Source organism: Schistocerca piceifrons, chromosome 4 (genome assembly GCF_021461385.2).
Source record: "Schistocerca piceifrons isolate TAMUIC-IGC-003096 chromosome 4, iqSchPice1.1, whole genome shotgun sequence".
In the NCBI taxonomy this organism is placed as follows: domain Eukaryota; kingdom Metazoa; phylum Arthropoda; class Insecta; order Orthoptera; family Acrididae; genus Schistocerca; species Schistocerca piceifrons.
Genome location: NC_060141.1, coordinates 99923916 through 99944051, shown reverse-complemented (window position 1 = coordinate 99944051; position 20136 = coordinate 99923916). Strand labels below are relative to the sequence as shown.

The 20136-nt window shown below is 39.3% G+C and overlaps 1 protein-coding gene across 1 annotated transcript in view; it reads right to left on the bottom strand.

Moving 5' to 3' along the window:
- Window positions 1-14842: 14842 nt before the first annotated feature.
- LOC124795632 overlaps window positions 14843-20136 on the bottom strand; it is a 318228-nt gene continuing 312934 nt past the window's right edge. Inside the window, exon 10 of the mRNA XM_047259704.1 lies at window positions 14843-15644. Coding sequence (XP_047115660.1) covers window positions 15616-15644 — 29 coding nt within the window. The 3' untranslated portion in view covers window positions 14843-15615. The remainder of the gene's footprint in view (window positions 15645-20136) is intronic.

The window sequence follows — 20136 nt, the reverse complement described above, 5'->3', positions numbered from 1 at the left end:
TTTCTCAAAAATTTTTGATAGAGCTGTCAGAAGAGAGATTGGTCGGTAGTTGTTGACATCCGACGTATCCCCCTTTTTATGCAATGGTTTTACAATGGCATATTTCAGTCTATCGGGGAAAACACCCTGCTCCAAAGAGCTATTACATACGAGGCTGAGAATCCTACTTATCTGTGGGGAACAAGCTTTAAGTACCTTGCTGGAAATGCCATCAATTCCGTAAGAGCTTTTACTTTTCAGTGAGTTTATTATTTTACTGATATCAGAGGGAGAGGTTGGTGGAAATACAGTTGTTTCAAACTGCACAGGTATGGCCTCTTCTATTAGTAGCCTTGCCTCTTCTAGTGAAGATCTAAATCCTATTTTCTCCACACATTTAAAAATGATTATTGAAAATATTTTCAATTTCTGATTGTTTGTTAGTACACTTGTCATTCAGTTTCATGGCACTCAAGTTTTCCTGTGCTCTTGGTTGCCTTGTTTCCCTTTCAATAATATTCCAAATTGCTTTAATTTTATTATCAGAGTTACTGATCTCAGACATGATACACATGCTTCTGGTCTTTTTAATAACTTTTCTTAGTACCACACAATAGTTTTATAATATTGAAAGATTTCGGGGTCAGTACTTCCTCTTGCTGTTAGATACAGTTCTCTTTTATGGTTGCAAGATATTCTTATTCCTTTAGTTAGCCAAGGTTTTTTATATGTTTTCTTGGAATTATGTTTAACTATTTTCTTGGGAAAACAATTTTCAGATACCCTTAAAAATGTATCGCGAAATAAGATATATTTCAAGTTTGCATCAGGTTCCTTATACACTTCATCCCAGTCTAGCTGCTGTAGGCTTTCCCTAAAGTTTGCAATATTTATATTGTTAACTGAATGCACTGCTCTGAAATTCTGATTTGATATACTGCATGGAGCTATGTCATGTACTGTAACTAGCTGTGCACCATGATCTGAAAGACCATTCTCCACAGGATAAGCATTTATGTCCTTAAACTTATCTTGGTCTATAAAAAAGTTATCTATCAATGTCCTGCTGTTCTTCGTTATCCGAGTAGGAAAATCAATGACGGAGCTCAAATTGAAAGAACTGAGTAATACTACAAGGTCAATCTTCCTATTACACTCTTTCAGGGAATCAACATTGAAATCCCCACAAATGATAATTTGCTTCCCCCTGTCTGACAGATAGCACAACAAAGCATCCAAGTTTTCTAGAAATAGCTGGAAATTCCCTGAGGGGGACCTATACACTGTTACAATTATGAAAGTGCCATCATTTAGTTTTAGTTCAGTGGCACATGCTCCCATATGATGCTCCACACAAAATTTTTTAGTTTCTAAATTTTTTACATTGTGGAAGCTTTTGACATATATGGCAACTCCTCCTCTCATCATATTATCTCTACTTACATGTGCAGCTAATTTGTACCCATTGATGCTAACCTTTTGCATATCAGTGACAATGTGATGCTCAGACAGGTATAGTACATCTATTACATTCTCAGTTTCTATATCTTCTAAACAAAGCAGAAGCTCATCAATTTTATTCTTCAATCCCCCAATATTTTGATGAAATATACTAACATTGTTTTTCACTTTACTTTTGTGAGTATCTTGAACTTTTTTAACATCTTTAGTACTTGCCTGGCTGAGTTTCCCACTGGACACTGATCTTACACTAAAAAAGAGTTTCCACCATGAGATGTAGTTCCTCCCCCCTTTAAATATCCTGCTATTGGCCCAGCGGGTTTACCCTTCCCTTTCTTGTTGAGCTGTAGGTCATGTCTAGTATAGTCCCACCTACAGAGTGAATCAACAGGAACCACACCAATGTGTGACCCTGCACCAGATCCAAGTAGCCGTTCCAACTCCAAATTAACTCTCCTGACAGAAGAGCTCAAATGAGGTCGGTCGTGGCCCTCCAGAACCGACACAAACCCAACACTGGTATGACTCGATGTTGATGCAATCTTTGCCAGGTCACACTCTATGCTGTACCCCAGATCTCTGTCAATACTGTTGCGCGGCCCACCCACAATAACCACGGTATCTTCCTTAGTAATGCCTCTACATAGTGAACCTAAATCCTCTGTAACCTGCTGCAGTCCAGCACTAGCTTTGAAAAAACTTGTGACCGGTATTCTGACCCTAATTCATCCTGCAGAAGTTGGCCCACACCCCTAGCATGCCAACTACCTAGCAACAACACTTTCTTTCTCTTTGCAGACTTCCCTACATTCTTATTCAATTTGCTTCTGAAAGCTTGTTGAGCCCTGTCTATATCTACTTCTGTGAGAGGCTCATCAGTTTCTGACTGAGGCAACAGGTAAAACCTATTTTTTACATTAATAACAAAGCTGTCAGAAGAATTTCTTGGCCTGTTCCTTACGTCTGTTGCCACTTCCCACCCCTGTTTACCCTTCTCCCCCCTTAACCTGCCCAGTTCTCGCCTAGCCTCATCTAACTCAGCCTGAAGGGCAGCAATTTTCCCCTCCTGTTCCACAATCTTTCTACCTCTACTGCATAGCCTACAGAATCACTGATGAGTCTCGCTCATTTTCCCAATTCCCACGCCACTACAATCGCCCCAGTGAAAAAAGTTACTCCATCCATCACACCAGACCCCGGAGCTAACGATTCTACGGCACGTCAGGCACTTTACACTCATGGTACAAATCGATCTTAGTGACAGAAAGACAATTAAGTTACCGGAAAACAATGAAAATACGTGTACGAAAAATTAGGCCTACTCGCGACAACGTAAACAGTGGTTCAGTAGTTTATTACTGGAAATTACTTAAGAGATGACGATACTCTACAGATATAAGGGGGCAGTAAACGTATTTAGCACACTAAACTATCAGGAAATGCACTTAAAATTGCGGTATGAAGTTTAATCTGAAAGCTCAGAAGTTCGGCCTGGCCACGATATGTAAACAAAACGAACTTCACGTGATTACTGTGAAAATACGCGAGTAAGACAAAAACCTTTAATGGTACGCTTGAAGAGCACAGTAATTAACGCAATAAATTAGTTTAAAGTGTTAAAAACAGTTTATTACTGCTTAAATTACTTATCTTGTACGAGAGCTGTGACTCAGACGTCCGTATAGCAGGCGCAGGGCTGAGTGAACAGATGGAGTTAAGCAGCTACAGGTTTTTTAAGTAATTTTGAAAGCTTATTTTTTCAAAAATAAACAAATACTTAATAGTGCAATCGTATTTTGATACCATACAGCCACCTTTGGCATAGTCACAAATACTTGTTTTGTAAATACTATCTCTGTATGATCAATAATAGACTTTTATCGCCTTTGAAATAATAACACCTGTGTATTTGTGGAAATGCAGCATCTTCACATTTGAAATTCTTTGACTTGTTCTAAAGTGTGTGTACAAATGTGTTGTAGAATGGAAAGTGTGTATACGTACATAAATATGTCTACTCATACTGTTCTTCAAAACTATGTATCCACTACTGGAAACAGTAAGTTATTTTTCGACTATCTTAGTTTTGTAAATTTATATTCACCGTGTCTCACTTCGTAATATACCATTGTAATCTTACCTGGAGCACAATTAACCTAATTCTGAAAGACAAAATGTACGCTGTCAATGCACCTGAAAATAAGCCACCAGGGCTCGAAATGCTTCATGCGTTGAAATAAAGTCACGATTGTAACTGAAGGCGGTTGTTCTTTATTTTACTAAAGTAATACAGCTGACAAGAGTAGGAGCTGACAAGTGCGAGAATTATCGCACAGTCAGCTTAACAGCTCATGCATCCAAGTTACTGACAATAATAATATACAGAAGAATGGAAAACAAAACTGAGGATGTGTTGGATGACGATCAGTTTGGCTTTAGCAAAGGCAAAGGCACCAGAGAGGCAATTCTGACGTTACAATTGATAAAGGAAGCAAGACTAAAGAAAAATCAAGACACGTTCATAGGATTTGTCGACCTGGAAAAGGCGTTCGACAATGTAAAATGGTACAAGATGTACGAAAATCTGAGGAAAAATAGGGGTAAGCTACAGAGAGAGATGGGTAATATACAATATGTACGAAATAATAAGAGTGAACTATCAAGAAAGAAGTGCTTGGATTGAAAACAATGTAAGACAGGGACATAGAATTTCGCCCCTACTGTTCAATCTGTATATTGAAAACGCAGTGATCGAAATAAAAGAAAGGTTCAGGAGGGGAACTAAAATTCAAGGTGAAAGGATATCAATGATACGATTTGCTGATGACATTGCTATCCTGAGTAAGTGAAGAAGAATTATATGATCTGCTGAATGGAATGAACGGTCTAATGAGTACAGAATATTGATTGAGAGTAAATCGAACAAAGACGAAATTAATGAGAAGTAGCAGAAATGAGAACAGCGAGAAACTCAACATCAGGATTGATGGACCCGAGGTAGATTAAGTTATGGAATTCTGCTACCTAGGAAGCAAAATAACCAGTGATGGATGGAGCAAGGAGGACATCAAAAGCAACCAAGAGAATCTACTAGTATCACTTAAAGGCCTTAATTTGTGGAAGAAATTTCTGAGGATGTACTTTTGGAGCGCAGCGTTGTATGGTAGTGAGACACCGACTGTGAAAGCCGGAACAGAAGAGAATTGGATAATTTGAGATGTGGTGTACAGACGAATGCTGAAAATTAGGTGAACTGATAAGGTAAGGAATGAGGAGGATCTGCACAGAACCGGAAAGGAAAGGAATATGTGGAAAATACTGATAAGGAGAAGGGACACGACGATTATAAGACATCTATTAAGACAACAGGGCAACGGAAGAAGCACCAACAACAACGGAGAAAATCAAGTTAAGCTAAACTGAACCTAATAAATAGATGGAAAGCCGACACTGAAAATAGTCGCTGCTCCTCACTTATAACAAAGAGCTGCTTTTATCTGACTGACCAATTTGCATTTACCACAATGTATTCCTGTTTTTGAAAGAAAATAGTTATCTACCCCTGCATCAGCAGGTACCGTACCTGTTTGCGGAAAACTTAATCACGCAGCTTTACAATGAGCTTTGCTGCTTGGTGGGCAGTTATCAGGGATTTTCTAATCTTGAATCTAGGTAGATAATTTATAGGAGGAATGACTCCTCAGATACACTTATTTATGGGAGTTGGTGTGGATTACCAATTACATGCATCGTGCAAATGTGAGCTTGCACGTCTTTGCTCAAGAGCATTTAACATCCCTCTGAACCTTCCAGGAAACAAAATCTACCTAAATCTTATATTTGTTCTTTTTATTGCAATTGCACAAATCAAAGTTCAGGGAAAACTGACTTGTATTATCCGCAGAGAAAACCTTTGAGAAGTAATTTACTGGGAACTTAGTATAAGAATTCCATAATTCTTAAAAAAACTCTGCAAAATATACGATTATCTTTTAAAACAATTTTAGTGCTCATTTCTGCAGAATATGTACTTTGTTTTAGGCGAATGGCCCCGTAAGATAATTCTATATGACAATAATGACTAAAAATTTAAAAAACAGACCAACATCCATGTCTTTGGTCAAAGGATTCCAGAAATTTAGAGAAGCGGAATTCCAGGTAGATTCGCATATATCGTGTATATGAATCTTTATGTTAAAATGAGAAAGGCTGACGTGCTTGCGGAAGTATACGATTTTTTCCTCCCTCCATGGGCGAATGGAAAAGGGCAGGGAGTGACTATTTCCACAAAAGTCCTCCTGCTATCCACGATACCGTGGCTCTCTGTGCATATAACCAGTAGACACTGCAAAAACAAAAAGTGTTCGGTACTGAGAATCCTTTAACGAGTTCTATCAGTGACACACAGACTGGCACCTCATGGTGCCACGTAGAAGCAGGTAATCAAAAAAAAGACAGGAATACAGAATGACCGCAACTTCGTGAAGTTAAGTCAAATTACAACTTCATTCGGTTAACTCAGCACTTGAACGTAACTGTTTTCAGTACAAATGTTCACGATTAAAGTAACATGCTGCATGGTAAGTATGAGAGACTGGCATTACAAGTTGTTTAATGTAAGGTCCATTGTTTAATCATGTTTTAACCCACAAGGAATCACACTTGCTATTTCTTAATTCAAGTTCCAACATTAATTTTTTGAAATTTTCTGCTACTTCAGCACTTACACAATGATCTCAACACTTCTACCAATCAGGGATCGGGCGTGAGATGTTCCGGCTTCAAGTGCCGATATTGGAAATTTTTACATTTCTCATGAATTTTCCTCTATTTCGACGCTTATAACACTGTAGCATTACTTCTGCCTGCTGAAATTAGGTCCAAGGTTGCGGTTTGGAGTTACAGTGACAGTCACACTTCGCTATTTTCGTCGAACAACTTTGATTCCGCAGAGGAGCAACATAAGCTCAGAGAAGCCGACACCTCACAATAACGACCGCAGAGCTAACTCAAGATTCAGAATCGTTTCGTCGCAATGCCTGCGAACGTCGCCTACTTTCTCTCTCAGCCATATGATTGATGGCATAGTAGTTAATAGTCCTCGTTTGGTGTAAAGCTTACCGGCATGTCATTACTTGATTTTCTTGAGGTCTGCCTTCCATTAAAACACTTTGGCCATGGTACTACAGGAAAGCTAACATCAACAGAATAGTTACTACAATTTAATAGCAGAAACAGTTATGGAGTAGAGAATAGTTACACAATCAAGATCTAGGAATCGACTGTGCGTTCAATAAAATTTACAACGTACGTATACGTTCGGCAACAGTTGCTCTCACTTCGGAACCAGCGTCATTATATGAATCTGAAGTTGTCTGTTGTGTAGCCAGTCTTTTAGTCGCGTCACGTTAAGTAACTGTTATCAAGTACACTGAAGAGGCAAAGAAACTGGTACACCTGCCTAGTATCGTGTAGGGCCCCCGCGAGCACGCAGAAGTGCCGCAACACGGCGTGGCATGGACTCGACTATTTGAAGTAGTGCTGGAGGGAACTGACACCATGAATCCTGCAGGGCTGTCCATAAATCCGTAAGAGTTCGATGGGGTGGAGATCTCGTCTGAACAGCACGTTGCAGGACATCCCACATATGCTCAATAATGTTCATGTCTGGGGAGTTCGGTGGCCAGCGGAAGTGTTAAAATTCAGAAGAATGTTCTTGGAGCCACTCTGTACCAATTCTGGACGTGTAGGGTGTCGCATTGTCCAGCTGGAATTGCCCAAGTCCGTCGGAAGGCACAATGGACATGGATGGATGCAGGTGATCAGACAGGATGCTTACGTACGTGTCAGCTGTCGGAGTCGTATCTAGACGTATCAGGGGCCCCATATCACTCTAACTGCACACCCTCCACACCATTACAGAGCCACCGCCAGATTAAACAGTCCCCTGCTGACATTCAGGGTCCATGTATTCATGAGGTTGTCTGCACACCCGTACACGTCCATCTGCTCGATAGCATTTGAAACGAGACTCGTACGACCAGGCCATATGTTTCCAGTCATCAACAGTCCAATGTAGGTGTTGACGGGTCCAAGCGAGGCGTAAAGCTTTGCGTCGTGCAGTCATTAAGGGTACAGGACTGGGCCTTCGGCTCTGAAAACCCATATAGATGATGTTTCGTTGAATGGTTCGCACGCTGATACTTGTTGATGGCCCAGCATTGAAAGCTGCAGCAATTTGCGGAAGGGTTGCTCTTCTGTCACGTTGAACGATTGTCTTAAGTCTTCCTTGGTCCCGTTTTTGCAGGATCTTTTTCCTGCCTTAGCGATGTCGGAGATTTGATGTTTTACCGGATTTCTGATATTCACGCCACACTCGTGAAATGGTAGTACGGAAAAATCCCCACTACCTCTGAGATGCTGTGTCCCAAATCTCGTGCGTCGATTAGAACACCACTTTCAAACTCACTTAAATCCTGATAACCTGCCATTTTACCAGCAGTAACCGATCTAACAACTGCGCTAGACACTTGTCTTATGTAGGCGTTGCCGACCGGAGCGCCACATTGTCTGTTTACATATCTCTGTATTTGAATACGCATGCCTATATCAGTTTCTGTGGCGCTTCAGTTTATAATAACGGTTTTCTGTGTAAGCTTCACTCTTTGCCGGTTCTCTATGACGCGAGTACATGGCGACCGACAGGCGCTGTCGCGGGATGAGCCACCTACCTCAACACTTTATCTAGATCGGTTCGGCTTGGCATCAGCGATGTTCTTACGCGCCATCAAACCGAGAAAAATGCGAAGCCACCAGCTCATAGCGCTTTTCATTACGCTATTGTGTGAGCGCTTGATTCCGCGAAATGAAGTTCCAGTTGTATGTATGCCATTCAGTATGATGTACTGCCACGATAATAATGAGCTACACTTAAGCACAACAGACAACTGCGGCAGCGGGATGTTTCGCAGTTTGCAAAATTTTCTGTCGGGTATGCGTGTATCAGTCGTAGAGTGACATAAGACGACTGAACATGGCGCCAGAATGCACGCACAACGCTGTACTATCCATGCAGTGGAGGGGGGCTATCAATACATATGTGCAAACATAAGGTGTTCGGGAACATAGGTTTCACGGTGAGATATTGCTGGAGCTGGATATTGCTACCTTACCAACTCATTTTGTACGTGACATGTTACAACAAAAACTGATAAGTCATGCGTACGTACTTGTAAATTAAATAACGATTGAGTCGTAAATAAATCCACACATTAGTAGTCTGTTAATTGAAGAACGAGCAGCGCTTGTTTTGGGAAAAGTAGCCTTGTCCCGGAAGGGTGCTACCATTGCCGTACAGGATGACTAAGAATCAATTTCCGGTCTAGAAATGCAGTGCACTACAGCTTTCATTGCTTGACGTAGGTTATATACGTGTGCATTTCTTGCTTTAGTTATATGATTTGCTAATTTATGCGTTTTGTCTGGTGTCAATGCATGTAGTGAAAAATAACCAAATAAAAATTAAAGAAGCTTCTGAGGCGTTCTGCATACTGCCACACCTCTGATTCAAGAATCGCACAGCAGTAGCGTCTGTGTAACTTTGTGAAACAGCCTGTAGATGAAACTGAGTAGGCTTCCGCGGCCAGAGTCAGTAGACATAAAAGTCGCTGGTGGGTGTGGTACCGCGTCATATTGTATAAAACTACTCCTGGAGAAAACCAACGTTTCGGCCACGTTTGCAGCGGCCTTCTTCTGGGTCTACTGGTGCGTTCTAGCTATGCTGTGTCCCTCATATTTTTTTACTATTCACTGCGCATGCCATTACATCATAATTTTAAAAAGATAGTTTATTTCATGGGTCACTTAAAGGGAGAAGGAGAGGGAACTTTATTATGTGCCATGACTGGTGGTCGCCGGTGAATGAGAAGCTGGCTCCTGTTTACCAACTGCTGGACGTCGGCCGCGCGGCGGCAGTCTCACCGGTAGTGCTCGTGCCTCGTGTTGACAGTGCGGTCTGTTGGGCTCTGACTGCTGGCAGCCAAGATGGGGCAAGCCTGAGTCGATCCTCTCTATTTACGTTCGTAGGGTGTTTAAGTATTTCGATGGCCCCTCTTATTTTGCGTTTCGTCATAACAGGCTGCTTGGCCAACACACAGGCTTCGCTGAATTTTATTTCTTTTTCGTAATCTCGCTGATGTTCAGCCACCGCAAATTTGTTGTGTTCCCTAGACGAATATGCGAATGCGCTTTGCTATTGGCCTGCCAGTCTGGCCGATGTATGCCTCTTCTAGCCAATGGCTGTAGCCGTAAGTCGTCCCACACAGCCTTTTCGACGAATACGAGTAAGCAAGACAAGCAAAAAACAGACGAACTGCAGCCAATAGTGCGCTTACCTTACGTGAAAAATGTCACTGACCGAATAGGCAAACACCTTCGCCGGGATGGGGTGCAGCCTGTGTTCTATTGTGGTCGCAGGATCCAGGACGTGCGAGGCCCCACAAAGTACAAGGTGGATGTATTACACACTGCAGGTGTGCACAAGGTGGAATGCGCAGTGAACAGTAACAACAAAATATGAGGGACACAGCATAGCTAGAACGCACCAGTAGACCCAGAAGAAGGCCGCTGCAACCGTGGCCGAAACGTTGGTTTTCTCCAGCAGAAGTTTTATACAATATGACGCAGTACCATACCCAGAAAACTTTTATGCAGCCTTTTATGCTCCTCGTAACGTGGCAGAGAAAGTGAGGAATTTCGTGGTCGCCTTTCTGCACCAAACGAAGAATATGCAGCTATTGCACCATTATTTAAAAACAAACTGTTCACCTGAATTGCTGCTCATCAAGGGACACTTATAACAAACTGCAGACATATAGCCAAAGACAGTTCGCAGACATCAGATGATGAGGCTGAGAATGATTTTATGGCAAGAAAAGAATTTTTAGATTTTGAATTAGATACTGGATGTAAAGCTGATAAGAAACAACCAAATTATTTGCGAAAAACTAGAGCAGATTTTTTTTGGGTTGCTGGTAAAGATCGTGATTTGAAGTCTTCATATCGTTTTCTTGCAATAAAGGTGACATTCAGAAAATGTAACTCGACGTTATCCTCTTCAGCTTCTGTTGGTGCCACAATAGTGAACTATTCTGAAAATTAATGTACAAGCGACAAAAAGTACACCCATGTCAGAAATGACTGAGAACTGTAGCAATAAATATTTTTCGATTTGATAGTTTTCAGTTCTGTCAGTCCAAAAAGCTTCGAGACTGGCCTAATAAAAAGAAAGTGAAAAGTTAATTAAGATGGCTGTTTTAATGCTTCAGTTGTTCTACATAACCCCCCCCTTCCCCCCAACTGAGTACAATGTACAGACCATTCATACAACCCTGTAAGACTTAAACCTGTCATGAAAATGTGTGTCACATTCGCAAACTCTTCAGTCTTGGAGAACCGTTAGACCAGTTCTGCACTTTATCGTTTTATGGTAGGTTCATATTGATTATTCCAAGTCTATCCAACCACGATGATTTTTTTTTTTCCAGTAAAGAATTGTCCGCGTTTCCCATTTCAGTCAAATCGTGCCTCCCCACCCCCACCCTCCTCTCTCTCGAGTCTAGTTGCCCGGGACAAATGCTTCGGACACTTGCTTTCGATGTGATCCAATATATGACACGACGTTGTCACACCACAGTTGCCTGTGCATTACTTAACACTGCCTGTTCACAATTGAATGGTCGAATACACATCTGTTGTTTCCTGTTAGTTCATGTTGTCACCACTGTTACTGCTCTAACATCGCTTTTACGCCAGGATTAAAATTACTTTTGGAATTTTTTGGACGGACAGTGTACTTATACCCTTTGATTAAACGAATAATGGAGACAACGTTACAGGTAGGGCAACCACAGTTATGAGTAGTCATCTTGGTTATTAATAAACCGCTTCAGCCTCTCTGACCCATTGCTATTCCCAGTCTTTGAATTTTCTGTAGGATGTTAGTTACCTTTGTTCTTCTTCTAGTGTCTCTTATTATAAGCCTATTCTCAGCAACTGTTCCTTCGTGGCCCATTGTGTCTGCTGTAGTTGAACACTTGCTTTGGTCAAGGTCATAGTTTTCAGACCTTGGGTTGTAACGGCACTTATTATAGACATTAGCCTTCAGCTTATTCGGGACGTAGTGCTTGCTCAGAATGAATTTGTTTCTGGAATGCTAAACAACTCAGTCCTAGCATAAGAGGAATTTCTGCACTTTGATTGGTTTTTTGTTTAATTTTGTGGCCAAGATAGGTGTGTTCATCAACTGCTTCTATAGACTGGTTTCCAACTAAGTGGTTGGTTATCTGCGCTTGTTTTACTGATGTTCATTTCCAAGCTAATCTTCACAGTGCCAAGATTTAGTTCTTCAGTCATACTCTTTCGTTCTTCCAAATCTTCACTTATTAGCACATCATTGGCAAAGTGCAGGTGGTTCAGATATGAGCTACCGATTTTTATTCATCCATTATTCCAGTCTAGTGATCTGAAGACTTCTTTGAATGCAAGGGGTAACTCCTTTGCCAAACAGAATCTTTCTGGTGAAAATGTATTCATCCACTCTGTCACTCTTGCTTGCTCGTAGATGTATTTAAAGCTCTTTATATATCTTTTAACATATCCTGGCATTTTACAGGGTCTTTATGACTGTCTCTGTCTCCATTGAGTCGAAAGGTTTCCGGTAAGCTATAAAAGCCAGACGGATTCTGGTGTTATACTCACTTATTTTCTCAAGAAGAATACAAATAGTCTGCATGTGATCCATAGTATAAAAACCTTTCTGAAATGCTGCTTTCTCAACAATTTAAAAGAAATCCAGTACTCTTGTGAGGTGGTTAGTTATATTAACAGTCAGGAGTTTGTAAAGATCTCATAGCAAACTTACCGAATGATATATCTCCAAGTTTTCATTATCACACTTTTTGAAGTGGTATTCTTCTAGAGCCAATGCATCTGTCAATTAGTATACATTTACTGCATTTAATATCTCTTCAAATGCAGCCAACATAACTGATGTCATGGTTGCCTTAGGAATGTTGACTGTAGGCTGTATAGTACCTATCTTGTTTTACTTAACCAATTCACGCCCGAGTTTTTTCTGGACGAAGCGAAATTTCTGTTTATACTTTAATGGTCTTAGGTGATTTTTAATGATTTAGATGCATGATTTATGCAAATATATATATACCTGTTTCCAATACATATTTTGAACATTTGGCTTCTTTTTATGGGCAAAAATTAATAATTTTAAAATATTCATTGTTGAAATAAATAAATTGATAATTTAGTAATTGCTGTGCAAAACAACAATAATAATATTCAATTATACAGTGAAGTATGCTAACCAACAACTTCCATGATTTCTGGCAATCACAAGCTGCTGCACACTGCTACATTCACTTTCTGATATTTTTACTGTGGTGGGCAACAGGTGGGAGCGCTCATGCATGATGAAAAGATTGAAAATTCACAGACGAGTACATGAAGTTTCCATTAAACAAAAATGTTTCTGTTGCAGCTAATACACAGTTAATATTAATCTACACAATTGTAGCCAGTGGTTCTGAAAGGGTCATTTTTTCGAACTATTCATCTGCTTACATTTCAGTCACTGTCTTAATCCAGGTCTAGTTATGTTTAACTGTGATAATATCTGACCTTGCACATATTTGCTGACTATACATACACAGATCTTTGCATAATAATTCTAGTATTTTTTGACAGAAATATTATTGTTTAATCAATCAGTTTGAACACGGATCAAACCCAGGACCTTCTATGCGAAGTAAAACCTCAAACATGCTGGCCTATTATTTAAGCTAAGGGGACAGAAGACAGGAAGATTCTCTATAAACTAAATTCACAATAATGTGTTACATTTACGACTCACCAGCTACAGGACTTACAACTCTTTTAATCTCCGCAGAGAAGATTTTCGAAGTAAACTTTTTTCTTGGTCTTTGAAGAAGATTTGAAGGTATTCTGAGTGGACTATTGTAGTCGTGATACAATGTCCTGTACAAACTGATCGTCTCTACGTATGGAGCACCAGCAAGCTCACTGCTCACTGATGCACAGGGTTTGGTATGGTGTGTGGTAAACTTGGCACATGCATATTGCTTAAAGAGCTACTTTGAAAAGAAGATTGATGTGCAAGTAACACACTGTGATGCTGAAATAAAATTTCGAGTGGCTAGGGCATCCCATTGAGTAGACCGGTCACCTGATGCAAGTCTTTTTAGTTCACGCCACTTCAACGACTTGTGTGTCTCATGATGATAATGATAACACAATACCCAGTCCCTGAGCAGAGAAAATCTCTGACCCAGCCAGGAATCAGACAAAGTCCACTCCACTCATTACCAATTCTGCGATATTGCTTTACCGCATCTTAGGTCTCCTATGTGAATACTGAGACTGTCAAACATCACCAGTCAAAGCTGATATTCTTGACTGAAGAATAATATTAAGGAAGCCTGTAGTAGATCAAGAGCTTGCTGAGATACAAACACTTGTTGTCTGAAGAATAAATTAAGTGAGGAATAGAACACCAAAGTAAATCCACTACAGCATCCAAACCTCAGGATCTGACTAACAATGTGAACAACAAATTAGACTCAACAGACTGCAGATGCCTTGCTGCCTCAACAATGAAATGGGGTATCCAACAATCATCTGCCTGCAACTGTGGAATTTAAAACTAGGCTGTTGGTTGTTAGAGGTAAGCAGACAAGAAAGAAGATGTTTTTGATTTGTCCAAGAACCTGGACTGCATATTATAGCCATTATGCATAGCTGCTTTTTAATTTTAGTTGAAAATCGATCTCATTAGTCTGTGTCCTCTTTTTGGTGACATACGATCATAAAATAAAATTCTGATGTTCCAAATATTTCTATTTTACAGGATGCTGTCTGTACAATGTACCTATTAGTTCTTATTAGGAAAAGAGGTAGCTATATCCGTGTTTATTTGCGATGACTTTCTCTGAGCTTTTTGAGTCCAGACCTGATAAGAATGGAGTAGGAGCTGCTGCTTCTGGAATATTTGTAATCTGTCTGCTGTTAACATCCACTTCCCATTGCTGATGATAGTAAAATAAAAAAAACAACATAAGATTTTATATCCACTAAACCTGTACTTTTATCATCTGGAAGTTGTTTCTCTAGAGCATAATTCTTCAGAACCACTTGAAAATGACTTACCAGAATGGTCAAGGCAGCAGTGGACTAAAGGATTTACAGAACAACTGGTGTGCTTTTACAGTAATTAAATTAATCCCATCGCTACAACAGTAATAAGTTATATTTATAACTGTCCAACAATACAAAATTACAATTACTTCATAAAATAATATTCCAGTCCATTAAAATTAAGACATACTCTATAATGCACTTTACTGTACATATAAAGTGAATCGAATAATAAATGGCTTTTTCAATTATATCATGATTTAAAATTTATGTTATATAAATTATAAACAGTTATATTACACTTATGGGCAGCTGTATTGCACTCACATTATGATGAACTATAAAGTTTACAACCTATTCATTTTCAGTCAAAACAGCATGCTAGAAGGAAGTATTTACATACTCCACATAGCAGAAGAATGTGTGCTTATAAGCAGTTGATAGTAGATCAGAATAAGAGAAATGGTAAACGAAACTCCTCTTATCAGAAAAAATTCCCTTTTGTTGAGATATGCCTCTTACAAAAATGATTTCCGAAATTAAATTCCCTACTTTCAGTGACAAGATACAATGGAGGATCATTGCTGTAACTTACATAAATTATTTTTGTTTTATAAAATATGAAATTCTTTAGAAAGCCTAGGACATTTTCATATCCAGGCTGTGAAATAGTGGAAAAATTTAAGCCAATATCCATTTGCTAATTAGATGATGGCTATGTTACCTAGTTTCATTCTGAGGAAAAATATATTCATTCTTTGTGTTGAAGACCTCAGTCATAAACTCGTTCTATAACTTTTATCAAAGTGTCTTGGAAATATGCTCAAGGTGATTATATACACATGTACATGTAGACTATTGTATGCGATAGACCCTTAGGCTGCAAACATCCTGGTACAGCTTTAGAGCAGGTCTTGAAGGGGCAATAGATGGATCTGGAGGCCATGGTTAGTACAGCACCTCCTTGCGTCTACCACCTGTAAAAAAAAGAAAAGAAAGAAAAAGAAATGCTGGACAACTGACTGCTACAAGCTGTTGTTGACTCTGCTGTAATTACTGAGGGAAATTGTCAGTTGATGTTAGTTTGAAAATGGCAAAGCAATCGATAGTGATTAGCTGCTGCATGGGAGTGCTCTGTAATTCATAAATATGAAGTATCATCAGTGGTTTCATGATGAAGGTATATATTTCTCAGAATTAAAATGTCAGATTTTTCATCAACAGAACTTCATAAAATTATAAAGCAATAATTGTAGCCTTAAACTATTTTTGGTAGGCATTAGTAAAATGCAGTACACACTGCCAGTAGATTGCTACATGTACATCTACATCTACATTACAAATCACTGAAGTGCATGGCAGAGGCTACTAGCTACTGGACTACAAGTAAGATTAAACTACGGTCTACAGCACCACTCCCCACCTTTTATTAGCATACTAATATTCTATGCCCAACCACTGAAACTGCCACCTGACAAGTGTTCTGTGTACCATGGTTTGGCAGTGCATGTTACTGGAGGGCTACTAGCATTAGCAACACATGTAAGGTTATGATCCAAAGGAAATAAAGATTGGCTGCTACTGGGCACTGAAATATATCAATGGAGAAAGTTGAAAATATGTGCGAGACAGGGACTAGAACCTAGATTTTTTCTGTTTCTGATGAATGGTCACCTAGCCTGCCTCGGCCATTTGGATATGGTCCCTGACTGACTCAGATTTCAAACTCATCCACATGCTAGTGACATTTTGCCCCCGATCATTACCCTAACTACCTGCAGCAACTTGCTAATTCCTAAAAGCATTTGTTTATGTTTGTGCATCTGCACTGAAGGTAATCACTGGGCAGCCTTGCCCTAGTTATACACATGCAGAGCCTATTCTTTTGGACATGCCCTCAGTTATTTGTTGAATGTTTTCCAATTTCTGTCTTTAATCTCTACCTCTACGCCTCCCTCAAGTACCATGGAAAGTAATATGTCCCATCATACTGCACCTCCTTCTCAATATTTTCCACGTTTCTTTCCCCAATGATCTTGTGGAGAACCTTCCAGTTCCTTAGCTTATCAGTCCATTTAATTTTCTACATCCTTCAATAGAGCCAGATCTCGAACATTTCAATTCTCGTTTTTAATGATTTCACTTCCTTACAATGATGTATTCCAAACATACATTCTAAGAAATTTCTACCTCAAATTAAGGCCAAAGTTTGATACTAGCAGACTTATTTTGGCCACAAATGCTCTCCTTCCTTGTGCTGATCTCCCTCCTATGTTGTCCCTGCTTTGTCCGTCATTTGTTATTTGGCTTCTAAGGAAGAAGATATCATTCATCTGTTTGAAAGTCTCCAATTTTGATGTTTCACTGTTCTCATTTCTGCTACACCTCACCTCATTATTTTTGTCTGTCTTTAATGTACTCTCAGTCCACAGTGTGTGCTCATTAAGCTCTTGATTCCATTCAGCAGGTTCTGCAATTCTTCCTTGTTTTATCTTTGAAGGTTCAACAAATCTACTAAAGCCATTGTCTTCACTACACCTGGCTCTCCGCTTTTGGAGTTTTATCAGAGTGAAAGGCTTCCTTACTAGACAGAGGATACCTAAAAAACTATGGATGATAAAACCACTTTAAATATCCGCTGTAAGCTGTCCAATTCTTTATTGAAGATGACCTTTATTCCATCATGTATTATATTACATTATGTACTGAATACAGGAACACATTTTGTAATTCATCACATAAATACATTGCTGTTAACAAATGGCTTTTAAGTTCTTGCTTAATGTATGTAGCAGGATAATCTGTCCTTGCTTCCACAGACTTAAACATAGGTGTTATAAAAATGGGGCAACAGGCAATGCTCAAAGAATAGGCTTAGACCATTACATTTTATAGTCTATGTATACAAGCATAGAGAGCTATAGTTGTATAACAACAGTATTGCACAATTAAGTACCTGTCATTATTATTGATTAAAAATATTTCATAGTGTAAGTTAAGATTACTTACAACAGTGTAGCTAGTACAATTACATCTAGTTGATGGTATTGACAGTGGCATTAGGCTGTTTGCCGATGATGCTGTAGTCTGCAGAAAAGTAGTATCACGCGAAAGTTGTGAACAAATCAAAGACGATTTGCAGAAAATAAATGCATGGTGTAATGACTGGCAGTTATCTCTCAACATTAGTAAGTGTAGCCTACTGCATATAACAAGGCAAAAATCCCCATTAATATACGAGTACAAAATAAATGCCCAGTCTTTGGAAGCGGCAACATCCGTCAAGTATCTGGGTGTGACTATTCGAAATGATTTCAAATAGAATGATAATATTACACAATAAATGGGTAAGGCAAACTCTAGATTGTGGTTTATTGGTAGAATCCTGAAGAAATGCAGTCCTTCAACAAAGTAAATAGCTTACAATATGTTAGCTTGTCCAGTCAGAGTATTGGATGTCTGTATGGGACCCTTACCAGTCGAGTCCTATTCAAGAGATTGAGAAGGTCAAAAGAAGAGTGACAAAATTCGTGACTGGTACATTTAGCCATCGTGAGAGTGTTACAAATCTCATAGAAAGATTGAAGTCGGACACACTTGCAGATACACGGTACGCTAAACGGAAGGGGCTGCTCTCTGAATTCCGAAATCCGATCTTCACAGACGATGTGGAGCATATATTATTACCGCCAACTTTCAAATCGCACAATGATCACCAATCACAGATATGAAAATTAGAGCTTATACTGAGGCCTTCACACAATCGTTTTCCCCCCGCACGATCTGCAAGTGGAACAAGGGGGGGGGAATATGAATATGGCGTGAATTGTGCCCTCTGCCACACACCGCTTGGTGGCTAGCAGATTATATATGTCTATGTAGATTTAGATGTAGATGCATTCATTATTGTTGCATAAAATATATCAAGGTCTTGTTAAAAATTATGCCAATGGTGAAAGTGGTCTCTCACGTTTGTTAGTTGGTGTGATACTTAAATACCCACAACAATGTCACCATTAGAATGAAGCAAAATCGTTGTTACTGTATTAAATATAGTGTGATTTCATAACATTGTCGTAACAGTAAAAGGTAGTCCCTTGTGTTCATTAACTCAAATGGAACTGCAGTTGCTCGAAAACCTTGTTATGTACATCTGTTGAAATTGTTTACATAAATGTCCTTAGTACAATGAATTACAATGGTTATTGTTGTATAAAATATACAATCTTTCTGTTATAATCTTCTTTGTCATCTATAAAAATGATCACTTGTATTCATTTTGCTAATGTGGTAATTTAAAATTCAGATTAATATCACAAATACAATGTTGTACAACAGACATTACCACACAAAAAATAAAGCTCTGCAGCACTGCTAGATATTATGGGGTAAAAGATGTCATTTGTGTTCATTTGCTCATATGGTGCTTAAAGTGTGACTAAAGTTTTCCAAAGACCTCATGTTTGTCAAATCTGTCTGGTCGTTTAATATTTGTGAGGGCTGTTTTTTCAGATGCTGGCATACTCAAGCTCCTGCAAAGTGTTCCTGGTTTTTTGTTATTAGCTCAATGTAAAATTTTAATTTTGTGTTTGCACCTAATATGGTGTGGTTGTTTTCTCTCAAATGTGAGATCTTTTAGAGTCATCAGTCTTCTTACTACCACGACTTCCTCTCCTGTCACTATCTTCATCTCAGAGTAGCACTTGTGAACTACATCCTCAATTATTTCCTGGATATATTCCAATATCTTTCTTCCTCTGCAGTTTCTGCCCTCTACAGCTCCCTCCAGTACCATGGAAGTCATACCTTCATGTTGTAACAGATGTCCTATCCTCCTGTCCCCTCTTCTCAGTGTTTTATATATATATTTCTTTCCTCTCTGGTTCTGCAGAGAACCTACCATTCCTTACCTTATTAGTCCACCTGATTTTCAACATTCATCTGGAGCAGCACATCTCAAATGCTTCATTTCTCTTCTGTTCTGGTTTCTCCCCTCAGTCAGTGATTCACTATCATACAATGCTGTGTTCCAAATGTACTATCTCAGAAATTTCTTCCTCAAATTAAGGCGTATGTTTGATACTAGTAACTTCTCGTGGTCAGGAAAGCCCCTTTTGCCAGTGCTAGTTGTTTTTGAGGTCCTCCTTGCTCCATCCATCACTGGTTATTTTGATTCCTAGGTAGCAGAAGTCCTAAACTTCATCTATTTTGTGACCATCAATCCTGATAATTTTCTTGCTGTTTTCATTTCTGCTACCTGTCATGACTTCTGTCTTTTTGATTTACTCTCAATTCATATTCTGTACTCATGAGACTGTTCAGTCCATTCAAGAGATCATGTACTTTTTCTTCACTTCCACTAGGATAGCACTTCTTTGATGTACAGATTGAACAATAGGGAAAAGACAATATCCCTGACTTACACTGTTTTTAACCCAACCACTTTGTTCTTGGTCATCCACTCTTATC